We start from the raw sequence: 15,018 nt of genomic DNA, 5'->3' as shown, positions 1-15,018 counted from the left end.
AGCAGTAACCTCTGCAGACTTAAATGTCCCTGTCTGACAGCTTTGAGGAGAGCAGTGGTTCTCCCAGCACGCAGCTGGAGATCTGTGAACGGGCAGACTGCCTCCTCAAGTGGGTCCCTGACCCCTGACCCCCGAGCAGCCTAACTGGGAGGCACCCCCCAGCAGGGGCAGACTGACACCTCACACGGCCGGCCTGCCCGGGTACTCCAACAGACCTGCAGCTGAAGGTCCTGTCTGTTAGAAGGAAAACTAACAAACAGAAAGGACATCCACACCAAAAACCCATCTGTACATCACCATCATCAAAGACCAAAAGTAGATCAAACCACAAAGATGGGGAAAAAACAGAGCAGAAAAACTGGAAACTCTAAAAAGCAGAGTACCTCTCCTTCTCCAAAGGAACGCAGTTCCTCACCAGCAACAGAACAAAGCTGGATGGAGAATGACTTTGACGAGCTGAGAGAAGAAGGCTTCAGACGATCAAATTACTCCGACGGGAGGATATTCAAACCAAAGGCAAAGAAGTTGAAAACTTTGAAAAAAATTTAGAAGAATGTATAACTAGAATAACCAATACAGAGAAGTGCTTAAAAGAGCTGATGGAGCTGAAAACCAAGGCTCGAGAACTACGTGAAGAATGCAGAAGCCTCAGGAGCCGATGCGATCAAATGGAAGAAAGGGTATCAGCAATGGAAGATGAAATGAATGAAATGAAGCAAGAAGGGAAGTTTAGAGAAAAAAGAATAAAAAGAAATGAGCAAAGCCTCCAAGAAATGTGGGACTATGTGAAAAGACCAAATCTACGTCTGATTGGTGTACCTGAAAGTGACGGGGAGAATGGAACCAAGTTGGAAAACACTCTGCAGGATATTATCCAGGAGAACTTCCCCGATCTAGCAAGGCAGGCCAACATTCAGATTCAGGAAATACAGAGAACGCCACAAAGATACTCCTCGAGAAGAGCAACTCCAAGACACATAATTGTCAGATTCACCAAAGTTGAAATGAAGGAAAAAATGTTAAGGGCAGCCAGAGAGAAAGGTCGGGTTACCATCAAAGGGAAGCCCATCAGACTAACAGCGGATCTCTCGGCAGAAACCCTACAAGCCAGAAGAGAGTGGGGGCCAATATTCAACATTCTTAAAGAAAAGAATTTTCAACCCAGAATTTCATATCCAGCCAAACTAAGCTTCATAAGTGAAGGAGAAATAAAATACTTTACAGAAAAGCAAATGCTGAGAGATTTTGTCACTGCCAGGCCTGCCCTAAAAGAGCTCCTGAAGGAAGTGCTAAACATGGAAAGGCACAACCGGTACCAGCCGCTGCAAAATCATGCCAAAATGTAAAGACCATCGAGACTAGGAAGAGACTGCATCAACTAACGAGCGAGCAAAATAACCAGCTAACATCATAATGAAAGGATCAAATTCACACATAACAATATTAACTTTAAATGTAAATGGACTAAATGCTCCAATTAAAAGACACAGACTGGCAAATTGGATAAAGACTCAAGACCCATCAGTGTGCTGTATTCAGGAAACCCATCTCACGTGCAGAGACACACATAGGCTCAAAATGAAAGGATGGAGGAAGATCTATCAAGCAAATGGAAAACAAAAAAAGGCAGGGGTTGCAATCCTAGTCTCTGATAAAACAGACTTTAAACCAACAAAGATCAAAAGAGACAAAGAAGGCCATTACATAATGGTAAAGGGATCAATTCAACAAGAAGAGCTAACTATCCTAAATATATATGCACCCAATACAGGAGCACCCAGATTCATAAAGCAAGTCCTGAGTGACCTACAAAGAGACTTAGACTCCCACACATTAATAATGGGAGACTTTAACACCCCACTGTCAACATTAGACAGATCAACGAGACAGAAAGTCAACAAGGATACCCAGGAATTGAACTCAGCTCTGCACCAAGCCGACCTAATACTCATCTACAGAACTCTCCATCCCAAATCAACAGAATATACATTTTTTTCAGCACCACACTGCACCTATTCCAAAATTGACCACATACTTCGACGTAAAGCTCTCCTCAGTAAATGTAAAAGAACAGATATTATAACAAACTATCTCTCAGATCACAGTGCAATCAAGCTAGAACTCAGGATTAAGAATCTCACTCAAAACCGCTCAACTACATGGAAACTGAACAACCTGCTCCTGAATGACTACTGGGTACATAACGAAATGAAGGCAGAAATAAAGATGTTCTTTGAAACCAACGAGAACCAAGACACAACATACCAGAATCTCTGGGATGCATTCAAAGCAGTGTGGAGAGGGAAATTTATAGCACTAAATGCCCACAAGAGAAAGCAGGAAAGATCCAAAATTGACACCCTAACATCACAATTAAAAGAACTAGAAAAGCAAGAGCAAACACATTCAAAAACTAGCAGAAGGCAAGAAATAACTAAAATCAGAGCAGAACTGAAGGAAATAGAGACACAAAAAACCCTTCAAAAAATTAATGAATCCAGGAGCTGGTTTTTTGAAAGGATCAACAAAATTGATAGACCGCTAGCAAGATTAATAAAGAAAAAAAGAGAGAAGAATCAAATAGATGCAATAAAAAATGATAAAGGGGATATCACCACCGATCCCACAGAAATACAAACTACCATCAGAGAATACTACAAACAACTCTACGCAAATAAACTAGAAAATCTAGAAGAAATGGATAATTTCCTCAACACATACACCCTCCCAAGACTAAACCAGGAAGAAGTTGAATCTCTGAATAGACCAATAACAGGAGCTGAAATTGTGGCAATAATCAATAGCTTACCAACCAAAAAAAGTCCAGGACCAGATGGATTCACAGCCGAATTCTACCAGAGGTACAAGGAGGAACTGGTACCATTCCTTCTGAAACTATTCCAATCAATAGAAAAAGAGGGAATCCTCCCTAACTCATTTTATGAGGCCAGCATCATCCTGATACCAAAGCCAGGCAGAGACACAACCAAAAAAGAGAATTTTAGACCAATATCTTTGATGAACATTTATGCAAAAATCCTCAATAAAATACTGGCAAACCGAATCCAGCAGCACATCAAAAAGCTTATCCACCATGATCAAGTGGGCTTCATCCCTGGGATGCAAGACTGGTTCAATATACGCAAATCAATAAATGTAATCCAGCATATAAACAGAACCAAAGACAAAAACCACATGATTATCACAATAGATGCAGAAAAGGCCTTTGACAAAATTCAACAACACTTCATGCTAAAAACTCTCAATAAATTAGGTATTGATGGGACATATCTCAAAATAATAAGAGCTATCTATGACAAACCCACAGCCAATATCATACTGAATGGGCAAAAACTGGAAGCATTCCCTTTGAAAACTGGCACAAGACAGAGATGCCCTCTCTCACAACTCCTATTCAACATAGTGTTGGAAGTGCTGGCCAGGGCAATTAGGCAGGAGAAGGAAATAAAGGGTATTCAGTTAGGAAAAGAGGAAGTCAAATTGTCCCTGTTTGCAGATGACATGATTGTATATCTAGAAAACCCCATCATCTCAGCCCAAAATCTCCTTAAGCTGATAAGCAACTTCAGCAAAGTCTCAGGATACAAAATCAATGTACAAAAATCACAAGCATTCTTATACACCAATAACAGACAAACAGAGAGCCAAATCATGAGTGAACTCCCATTCACAATTGCTTCAAAGAGAATAAAATACCTAGGAATCCAACTTACAAGGGATGTGAAGGACCTCTTCAAGGAGAACTACAAACCACTGCTCAAGGAAATAAAAGAGGATACAAACAAATGGAAGAACATTCCATGCTCATGGGTAGGAAGAATCAATATCGTGAAAATGGCCATACTGCCCAAGGTAATTTACAGATTCAATGCCATCCCCATCAAGCTACCAATGACTTTCTTCACAGAATTGGAAAAAACTACTTTAAAGTTCATACAGAACCAAAAAAGAGCCCACATTGCCAAATCAATCCTAAGCCAAAAGAACAAATCTGGAGGCATCATGCTACCTGACTTCAAACTATACTACAAGGCTACAGTAACCAAAACAGCATGGTACTGGTACCAAAACAGAGATATAGATCAATGGAACAGAACAGAGCCCTCAGAAATAACGCCACATATCTACAACTATCTGATCTTTGACAAACCTGACAAAAACAAGCAATGGGGAAAGGATTCCCTATTTAATAAATGGTGCTGGGAAAACTAGCTAGCCATATGTAGAAAGCTGAAACTGGATCCCTTCCTTACACCTTATACAAAAATCAATTCAAGATGGATTAAAGACTTAAACGTTAGACCTAAAACCATAAAAACCCTAGAAGAAAACCTAGGCATTACCATTCAGGACATAGGCATGGGCAAGGACTTCATGTCTAAAACACCAAAAGCAATGGCAACAAAAGCCAAAATTGACAAATGGGATCTAATAAAACTAAAGAGCTTCTGCACAGCAAAAGAAACTACCATCAGAGTGAACAGGCAACCTACAAAATGGGAGAAAATTTCTGCAACCTACTCATCTGACAAAGGGCTAATATCCAGAATCTACAATGAACTCAAACAAATTTACAAGAAAAAAACAAACAACCCCATCAAAAAGTAGGCAAAGGACATGAACAGACACTTTTCAAAAGAAGACATTTATGCAGCCAAAAAACACATGAAAAAATGCTCACCATCACTGGCCATCAGAGAAATGCAAATCAAAACCACAATGAGATACCATCTCACACCAGTTAGAATGGCAATCATTAAAAAGTTGGGAAACAACAGGTGCTGGAGAGGATGTGGAGAAATAGGAACACTTTTACACTGTTGGTGGGACTGTAAACTAGTTCAACCCTTGTGGAAGTCAGTGTGGCGATTCCTCAGGGATCTAGAACTAGAAATTCCATTTGACACAGCCATCCCATTACTGGGTATATACCCAAAGGACTATAAATTATGCTGCTATAAAGACACATGCACACGTATGTTTATTGCGGCACTATTCACAATAGCAAAGACTTGGAACCAACCCAAATGTCCAACAGTGATAGACTGGATTAAGAAAATGTGGCACATATACACTATGGAATACTATGCAGCCATAAAAAATGATGAGTTCATGTCCTTTATAGGGACATGGATGAAATTGGAAATCATCATTCTCAGTAAACTATCGCAAGAACAAAAAACCAAACACCACATATTCTCACTCATACGTGGGAATTGAACAATGAGAATACATGGACACAGGAAGGGGAACATCACACTTTGGGGACTGTTGTGGGGTGGAGGGAGGGGGGAGGGATAGCATTGGGAGATATACCTAATGCTAGATGACGAGTTGGTGGGTGCAGCGCACCAGCATGGCACATGTATACATATGTAACTAACCTGCACATTGTGCACATGTACCATAAAACCTAAAGTATAATTAAAAAAAAAAGAAATAAAGTGGTAAGAGGATGTACTCACTGATGTCCTTGAAGAAAAAAAAATCAATTTTTTATAGCTTCAAATTTTGCAGCATGACCTTAATAGTGTCATAAAGCTGGGTTTTTTTTTTATTTTGTTTTGTGGGTTTTTTTGGTAGTATGGTAATATTAATTGAATGAAAGGTACTGATCTCAGTAAACAGTCTACCTCCTCAGGGTGGAATCACAGACTTTCTTTTTCCCATGGGTTCAGCAGTCCTTTAATGCCCTGAAAAAGTAAAAATTTTAGCATGGCAGGGATTTTACTTATTTTGGATCAGAGGCCCTTTGGTGGGCACTAGGGAACATCCAAAGGAAGGCCACAAACACATAAAGTCACACACCTTCCCTTGCACACCACTGCAAATACACTTGCTTAGAGAATTGATATGAGCCTGAGTTTCTCAGTCTGAACAATTGTGTTTTCCTTTAGAAAATAGCTAATTACCACAAGAAGCTGGGAAAAACAAACTAAGTTCCAAAATGAATATCCAATAATAAAGATGCAATTTCATTTTACAGACTTTCCATGAAGTGAGATGCTCATTTACCTGACATTTGTAGACAGGGCTGGCTTCACGGGTATGTGACCTCTGCTGTCACAAAGGACCAGTGTTTGGTTTAATGTTCTGCTGTCACCATCTCAGAATTCTTAATAAGTTTTTAACCAGGGATCTCAAATTTTCATTCTGCATTGGGCCACACAAATTTTGTAGCCAGTCCTGTTTGTAGATACTTCTATTGTTAAAACATCTTATAATTGTAAATGAATCTGAGGCACTATAAACTCTAAAATATCTCGCGAATCTCTTAGGAATGATCAAAGTTGCCAGTAGTATAATATTCATGCATTTGTAAGATTTTTATTGACCCCATATAATGTGCTAGACTTATGGAAAATGAAAATGAAAACAATATAGTCCCTGCCTTCAAAGAGTTTCATTTCTAGTGTTAAGCATTTATTGTATATTTCTAGTTTTTTGAAAATTGGTAATAGTCTTATAAACCAATTGCAAAACTGAAAAGTAGATTCCTCCACTTGTATGACTGGCAAATGCATTGCACAGAGGAGCTAAATATTCATGTAGGATAAATAGTATTTGTAGCTGATCACTTTATCTTTAAATACATGTAGCTATAGTCATGCTGGATGTTTAAATTAAAGTTTTCATCTATTATTTTAGTTGAAGAGAATTGGCTTGCTTGTTTCATTTTCAAAACTTTCTCTAGAATAGAAAAAAGTTAGGATACAATTTCATAAAAAGATGATTTCTAAAATAACACTGTATCTGAGAATTAATGCTGAAACTTGACAGTTTTGTATGGAGCAAGAATCAGAAAGTGTTCTTTTAGTATGTTTAACTTGATGGTGGGACCAACTTTCATGGTTGAGTAAGGTACCCAGGTCATCTTTTGTATGTGGAGAAGGCAAGGATTTCAAAACAGGGGTGAGCCCACTGATAATCAGCTTATTTGCATTTTATCATATCTGTCCCACTGTACATATCTACTAACTCAAGGTCTTGAATTTTCTATATTAATATCATTCTCAGCAACTGAATTGAGTAATAGAAGTGATATGCCATATTGCCTATAACAGGAATTCATCCAGGGCATAGGCTTGAATTTACTTTGTGAATATTATAGGAAATCTTAATAAACTGATATGCTGTGGTTGGCTAAGGCATCTCTCTAGATAAACTTTTAAGGATTGGTTCTGCAGAAACTATAATGATATGTAAAGAAAAACTGGATTTATCAAATTAAAACATTTCTAATGATAGAAATCTTCCTTAATAAGTTGCATTTTCAAGTGTTAACAAACATCTTGAAAAATCAATAACTGTGTGAAACCTCAAACCAAGATATAGGTTCATTTCTCTTTACTTGTGGTGATCATGTTGTCTTAAAAGTCAAAATTAAGGAAATACAAAGTTAGTTTGCCCATACATTTTCTAAATATATGGTTAAATTATTACTTTTTTCTCAGCATTTAACAGAGCTGCTTTTGACTTGAAAATGTGTGACTTTTTTGCTTCCATTTGTCTTTTCAGTAGTTTACGATAAAATAATCAGAAGAAAGAGATACATGCTTTGGCAAGGCAGAGTAATCAATTTTTAGTGCCTATGAAATTTTTCTATAGCATGTGAACATTTAAATACTTTTGCTATATTATTGAATAAGGTAAGGTAGTATACAATCATCTATATCTTGCAATCATTCCTTTTCAAGTTTTACCTTCTGAAACAATGGCTGAAAGATTTATTATACTTTGCATGCTTAAATAAATATAGTTATTAAATACATTCACATGTTTTTGTGTGTACAAACATAGTTAAAAAAAATCTAGTTGACCTTCTGCCTTCATAAATAGTAATAATTAAAAACAACAGCTAACTTCTATAGAATTTGAGTTATGTTTTGTGGAGCTTTATTGATTATCAGCACTGTCCATCATCACATATAACAGTAAGTGCTTTAGAAGAAAAAAAATTGGTTAAGACCTTCAAGACATCAGTTTCATGCTGATGGATTTGTCAATAGTTCAGTTTCTCATCCCTTTGCCTTTCTGAGCTATGTTTATTTAAGCAGTCTTGAATGTTCTTGCATATTGACTAAAGGAGCTGAAATTGATGGAAACAAGGTTATTCTTTAGTAAGCTGACAATTTTGGTCCTTGATGTTCAGCAATGGAAAAACTAGAAATGATGCCCTGCCAAAAGAAAGCAAATTAAGGAGGTAAAGTGAGAAGAAATATCTAGGTATAGGAAACAACATTTACATTTCAGTGTCAAAAATTTACTACTGTGGGCAGCTTGTAATGCTAGTTTTGTCAGTGATGCAAGTGAAGTCAATTTTTACTGCAAAACAGATTAGCAGAGACTGGACATCATTACTATTTGACAGCTATTTGGTGACTTGAATGAAAAAAGTTCCAAGCCAGTTTTCTTAGTGGACAGACGTCCACTATACCAATGGCTATCTTCCAACACAGGGCAACAACTGAAGGAGAAATAAAATGACTTTCAAGACAACATGTGAGCAACCAGCCTTTAAGAACCAATACCATACTCTATATTTACTGCCGAATATAAGTACATTTAAAGAACTTGTAAAAAAATTTTAATTTTGACATCAGAGTTTTCAATTACATATTTGTAACCAATTTGGGGAATTAGTAATAGCTTTGTTCTCCTCTGTCCCAATTGGAAGATTATTATTAGGCTGAACTTATTTATGGTGTGTTGGAAAGACTGTTTTTACCTTGACTTTTGTAAAACACAATAATAGGTTTTATTATAAAAAGCATGTTTATTATTAATTTTTTATTTTGAATCATGCAGAATCCAGGTTTAAAATGTATCTCAAAGTGTGCAAATTATCTAAAGTGGTTTTTAAATTTTGGGTTGAATGAATATTTCACACAATGACATCTTTTGAAAATAACAACAGATTTGAATTTGAATGTAAATATCCTTAATTAAAATTTCTAATATTTCTGCTCAGCTCCTTGCAAAGGATGTAAGCTTTATCTATGAGCCTTATGCTTTTCACATACATGTTTCTAATGAAGTTGCTCTTGCTTTTGTCTGCTCTCAAGGGTGACACTCTATAATGGGAAGTGTAGTGATACATTGGGAAGATCATGGTTTTTAATTGAGATACACATGAATTCCAGTTTCAGCTCTGCTATTTATTACCTATGTGCTCAGGGCAACTTATTTATCCTTCCTGATGTTGAGTTTTGCTGTGTATAGAAATGGGAATAATAATCCATATCCTTAAACGACCAGTCAATAGATCTAACATACTGCCTGGCACACAGCAGGCATTCAAATCACTTAATTACTGCATTTATAAGTCATTATTTTTACATGACTAGCAAGTAGAAGGCAAGTTGTTACAATGTGTTAACCATTTTCCACTTTCTTCTTGTTTCTCAGACGACGACTTTTTTCATGAACTCCCAGAAACTTTTCCTTCTGATCCACCTGAGCCTCTGCCACATTTCCTTATTGAGCCTGAAGAAGCTTATATTGTGAAGAATAAGCCTGTGAATCTGTACTGTAAAGCAAGCCCTGCCACCCAGATCTATTTCAAGTGTAATAGTGAATGGGTTCATCAGAAGGACCACATAGTAGATGAAAGAGTAGATGAAACTTCCGGTGAGTTTTCCATTGCATTTGCATTGCAGTTCAAGATTCACTTACTCACTACTCTAGCCTGTGGCCATACTATTATTTCAATTAGTGGAATGGAAAATGGTGTTATTCTTTGACAAAAAGTTTTGAATTGGTTTGGTTAAGATTTGGTGATCTTGTTTCATGTGTTGAAAAGTAAAATGGTGTGAATAAATCTTGACTTGCTTCCTGTTGGACTACATGAGATTAAAACATGGTTCATACTTAAGAAGATAAATAATGCAAATGCATAGACTGACAATGTTAAATGCCCAAGCAAATAATATTCTTGAATTGCACTTGCGTGGTAGCCAGATCTAAATATCCTGAGATCTGGGGAGCATTTTTAACTAGGATAAATTGAACGTGTTTACATTACTGTCTAATGTTAATCCATGTGCGTAGTTTGCCCTTATATTTGTTAAGGATTTGTAAATGTCGTAGATTCAATGTATCTTATACTCATAACTTACATCCAAAAGTGAATCCTAACTTCCTAACTCTTATCTAAAATTAAATTAAGGGTGATTCAGAACAGTGATAGTGTAGGATCCATGAACAGAAGAAATGGTAATTGTAGCCCTTTCTCAGAGGGTCTTGATCTAATTATCTTTGCCCCTGGCATGGTTAAAACTCCTGACCTTGTTGCTCTGTAAATACCATCCTTAAAGATAAAATACTAAAGGCAAACAAAGGATGAAGTAGATTCTAATAACCTGTGGGATTTCAATTAGATATAAAGGATAGCAATTTTCTGCTACACAATGGATAAGTTAGGGTAGTTGTGGAATCTCCTGGAGTTCTTTTAAATTGGAAGCATATATATCTTTCAATGGTAGTGTACGTGTTTTTGCTCTCCAGCAGAGAGAATAACTCTTTGAACTTTCAGATCTCTTCCAGACTTATGATTTTGTAATGTTGACATATATTTAAGTATTAATACTTTATTATTCAATATTTTCAAGCCGAAGAATATCAAGCATGACAAAAATTGAAGCATTTAAATATCTTTGTTACCCTTAATAGATATCTCTCTGGACCAAAATGGATACACACGTTCAAAATCCAAATTGTAAATAATTCATATTTGTACCCAAGTGTTGGATTAACCAGAGGCAAGTAGAGACCAGCACTTGAGGGCTCTACTTTCTACTTTCAAGGTCTCCGACAAGATAAATAGCATATTGAGGTGACAGAACATAAAGAAATAGAACAGACTATGAGAGGACTGAGAAGAGGCAACTTTTTAAAAAGCATGTAGGACATATTCTTTATAACATAAATGGTCTTTGGAAAATCAGGTGGCAACTCTACATAATTGCCTGTCAATTTGTGAATCAATATGCTCACTGAATGCAAACTGATGACTGCAGATATAACTGGGTATCCAATTGTAGGGTAGCTTACTTCAGGGAATTGTCCCACCTCTTGGTCTAATTACTCAGAAAATAATTCCACCAGATGTCTTCGAAATCTCAAGTGGATTGAGTTTCATTTGTTTCAGCTCATGTATTTGTATAGATTTCAAACAAATAAGCTTTAATGATAAAAGGAAAGAGAAAGAAATAACAAAAACTCAAATATGTTACAATATATTCAGGCCTATCTTTACTAAAATAATGAGATGCCTATATAGGAAGATTATAAATAGAAACAAAACTATTCTAATATCGAACACTTCTAACAATTTCATGCTATGTTGGTAACACACCCACACACACATATACACATATACTGAGAGAGATTTCGTTTCTGTGAAATTCTTATTTTTTATAATTGTACACAAAATTAATATTACATACATCAATGATTAAGACTACCTTATAAATTAACTATAAACTAAAATAGTTTGCATGTTTTCATTTAAATTCAGGAGAGATAGATGAGAACTAAGAGAAGATTTAGGAAATTCAATACTTTCTCACTTCTCCTGAGATTCAGGAATGGAGTAAAATACAATATAGCTTTATTGGGAGCTTTCATTTTCATCCAGAACTTTACAAAAAAGGCCAGCATCCAGCCAAAGGCTGACATACTAGACTCATGTAGGTATTACCTTTAAAGTTAGGAAAAACTTGGTGGGAATGTACATTAGTACAACCTCTATGGAAAACAGTATGGAAATTTCTCAGAGAACTAAAAATAGAACACCATTTAATCCAGCAATCCCACTACTTGGCATCTACCCAAAGGAAAAGAAATCATTACATCAAAAAGATACCTGCACTCATATGTTTTTCATAGCTCTATTCACAATAGCAAAGATAGGGAATCGACCCAAGTGTCCATCAGTGGATAATCAGATAAAGAAAATGTGATATATAAAATGATAGAATACTATTCATCCATAAAAAAGACTGAAACCATGTCTTTTGCAGCAACATGGATGGAACTGGAAGCCATTATCTTAAGTGAAGTAACTCAGACCCAGAAATATATTAATAAATGCCACATATTCTCACTTATGAGAGCTAAATAATGTGTACACGTGGATGTTGAGTGTGAAATGATAGACAACAGAGACTCAGAAGGGTGCAGGTGGGCGAGGGGGGTTGGTGATGAGAAATTACTTAATAGGTACAGTGTATGTTATTCAGGTGATGGATACCCCAAAAGCCCTGACTTTACCACTATACAATCTATTCATGCAACAAATTATACTTATATCCCATATATTACTACAAATAAAAAGAATGAAGTTAGGAAAAAGACAAAGATGCCCACAGATACCATTATTAATTGGTATTATTCTAATCTACTAGCCAGTGCCATTAGATAACACAAGTAATGAAGAGGTACAAAAATAGTGAAGAAAGTGGAAAATTATCATTTATGACAAATTGTGTGATTTTGTACTCCTGGAAAATGTATGCATTTTAAAAGAAAAAAAATCTTTAAGTCAAGAGAATAGAGAAAATAGGTGATAAAAAGTTTGTATCACCAACCAACTTTCCTATGTACAGACAGCCAATTCAAATTAAAATGCAGTAAAAGATGTCAGTTAGAATAGCTATGTAAAAGAAAACATGTAGGTATATACTTATCAAAAATTTTGCAGAATTTTATAAAGGAAATTTAAAAATCTTACTTAGAGACAAAAAAGATATCATGACTTACATTAAGGAAAGACATATTCTTGAATGGAAAGGCAGAATATGTTTAAATGTCTAATACTTATAAATGAATCTGTAATGTCACCATCATTTTATTAAAAATAATTTGGGAAAATAGCTGAGAGAATTCTTAAATAGTAGAGTAATGAGGCAAACCCAACTCATTATAAATATAATGCTAAAGAAGTTAAAAGAGTTTGATCTTAGCAGAGGACAAAACATACAGATTAATGGATTAAAATAGAGATCAAGAAACACTCAAAGACCTAAGGCATTTGTACCTATTACATTACCTAGAATGTAATAAAGATCAGTTTTTCAACCAGTGAGGAAAATAGTTTATTCAATACATGAGTTGATACAACAAGATAGGAAGTTGGAAATAGAAAAATAATAAAGAAAACTTGAATCTATCTCATTCTTTAGAATAAAATAAATGCTAGATGTTGGGGCTTAAAATCATCATCATCATCGCCACCATCACCATCATCATTAGGAGAAAATTTGGCAGTTGGTTGGTTGGTTTCAGTGGTGGGCATAGTCTTTTAAATTAAGATACACAATCTATAAGTCTTACAGGAAGGCATTATTAAATTTGAATATCCAAAGCAAGAAAACCACAAACAAACGAAACCGCAAACAAAACCAAGAGACAGATTTAAAAACTAGTTATGGCATCTGTGACTATATATTAGCCAAAGGGCTAATTTTATAAATACATAAATAGCTTCTAAACTATATTTAAGGAAAAGATCAGCAACCCAATAGAAAATTGAGCAGAGTTGTTGATATAACAAGATACAGGAAGAGCAATGTAAATGGTAATTAAGTATCTAAGGCGATGTCATCAGGATCAAAACATTTGTTAATATATAGTGTTGATTAAAGGCATAATTTGTTGATGGGCGTTTAAATTGATACAATCTTTTTGAAGGCCAATTTGAAAATACCATCAATATTGAAAGGTATATAGATTTCACTGAGTAGTTACAAACCTAGGAACTATGTGAAACTATAATTCCAAATGTGCACAAAGCTTGTCCATTGAACCTTTGTTGCTGTTGCATATCAGGGACTGTTTATCCCTACTGTGATACTTTTAAATTTATTTTTTATTTTTTTGGAAACAGTGTCTTCCTCTGTCTTCCAGGCTGGAATGCAGTGGCATGATCATAGCTCACTGCAAGCTTCAAACTCCTGGGCTCAAGTGATCCTCCCACCTCAGCCTCCCAAATAGCTACAACTACAGGCACACCACCATGCCTGACTAATTTTTCATTTTTTGTAGAGATGGGGTCTTGCTATGTTACCCAGGCTGGTCTCCAAACTCCTGTGCTCAAGTGATCCTGCTGCCTTAGCCTCCCAATGCACTGGTGAGACAGGAGAGTTCCCTCGACCCCTTCTGGGACTTGCAACAGGGGTATGGCTCATTTACTCTTTAAGCTATACTCAAACACCTTTCAAGAGGAGGAGCATGCAGGTGAGGGGGTGCAGGAGCTGGGGCGAGTGCCTTTGGGCTCCAGCAGGAAGGAACCCTTTACCAGCCTGCAGCAGTGAGTAGAAGTTGCCTGTGACAGAGATCTGGAGCCACAGAGGGCACGTGTTATAAACAATGCTCTTTTAGCTTTGCCTCCACAGATGGCTTAAATGTTAACAGCTCCGTGAAGAGTCAGTGTGACAGCCTTTTTGGGTTCCTGCACCCAGTGTGTCCTAAATTCTTTTTCGTCATTAAGGAAGAATCAGGTCACAGGAACAGTTTGAAAGGTGATGAATGTGGAGGATTTTATTAAGCGGTGGAAGTGGCTCTCTCAGCGGAAGGGGAGCTGGAAAGAGGATGGTATGGGAAGAAGGTGATCTTTCTGTGAAGCCCGGCCATCTGCGGCCAGGCTTCTCTCCAAAGTCATGCAGTCAGAAGTTAATGCTGCGTCTATCTGTAGTCTCCGATGCTCAGTTGCTTCTCTCGACATTCAGCTGCTTGTCTCTCTACCAGCTAAGGTCTGGGGCTTATGCGAGCACAGGATAGTGGGGCAGGGCAGGCCAAAAAGTTAACTTGGGCAGGAAAACAGGGGGCTGCAGTTTCCAGGCTTGAGGGTGGGGCCTTTGCTGGGGAACTGCCGTCTTCTACTCAGTATTTCCCTGCCTCCTGTCCATATCACTGGGGCTATAGGGGAAGAGGCCCACCATGCCTGGCCATAATACATTTTAAAACAATGAGGTTGCTCCGGATATGAAGCTATAG

The 15,018-nt window shown here is 36.7% G+C and overlaps 1 protein-coding gene across 2 annotated transcripts in view; it reads left to right on the top strand.

Moving 5' to 3' along the window:
• The window catches only part of UNC5C (unc-5 netrin receptor C), a 396,935-nt gene that overhangs the window by 221,856 nt on the left and 160,061 nt on the right, over nucleotides 1–15,018 (top strand). For both annotated transcript variants that reach the window (XM_054554196.2, XM_009240201.4), the window contains exon 2: nucleotides 9,430–9,651. In XM_054554196.2, the coding sequence (XP_054410171.1) occupies nucleotides 9,430–9,651 (222 nt within the window). The remainder of the gene's footprint in view (nucleotides 1–9,429; nucleotides 9,652–15,018) is intronic.

This window comes from Pongo abelii, chromosome 3 (genome assembly GCF_028885655.2).
Source record: "Pongo abelii isolate AG06213 chromosome 3, NHGRI_mPonAbe1-v2.0_pri, whole genome shotgun sequence".
Lineage (NCBI taxonomy): Eukaryota > Metazoa > Chordata > Mammalia > Primates > Hominidae > Pongo > Pongo abelii.
This window is presented reverse-complemented; position numbering and strand designations above follow the sequence as displayed.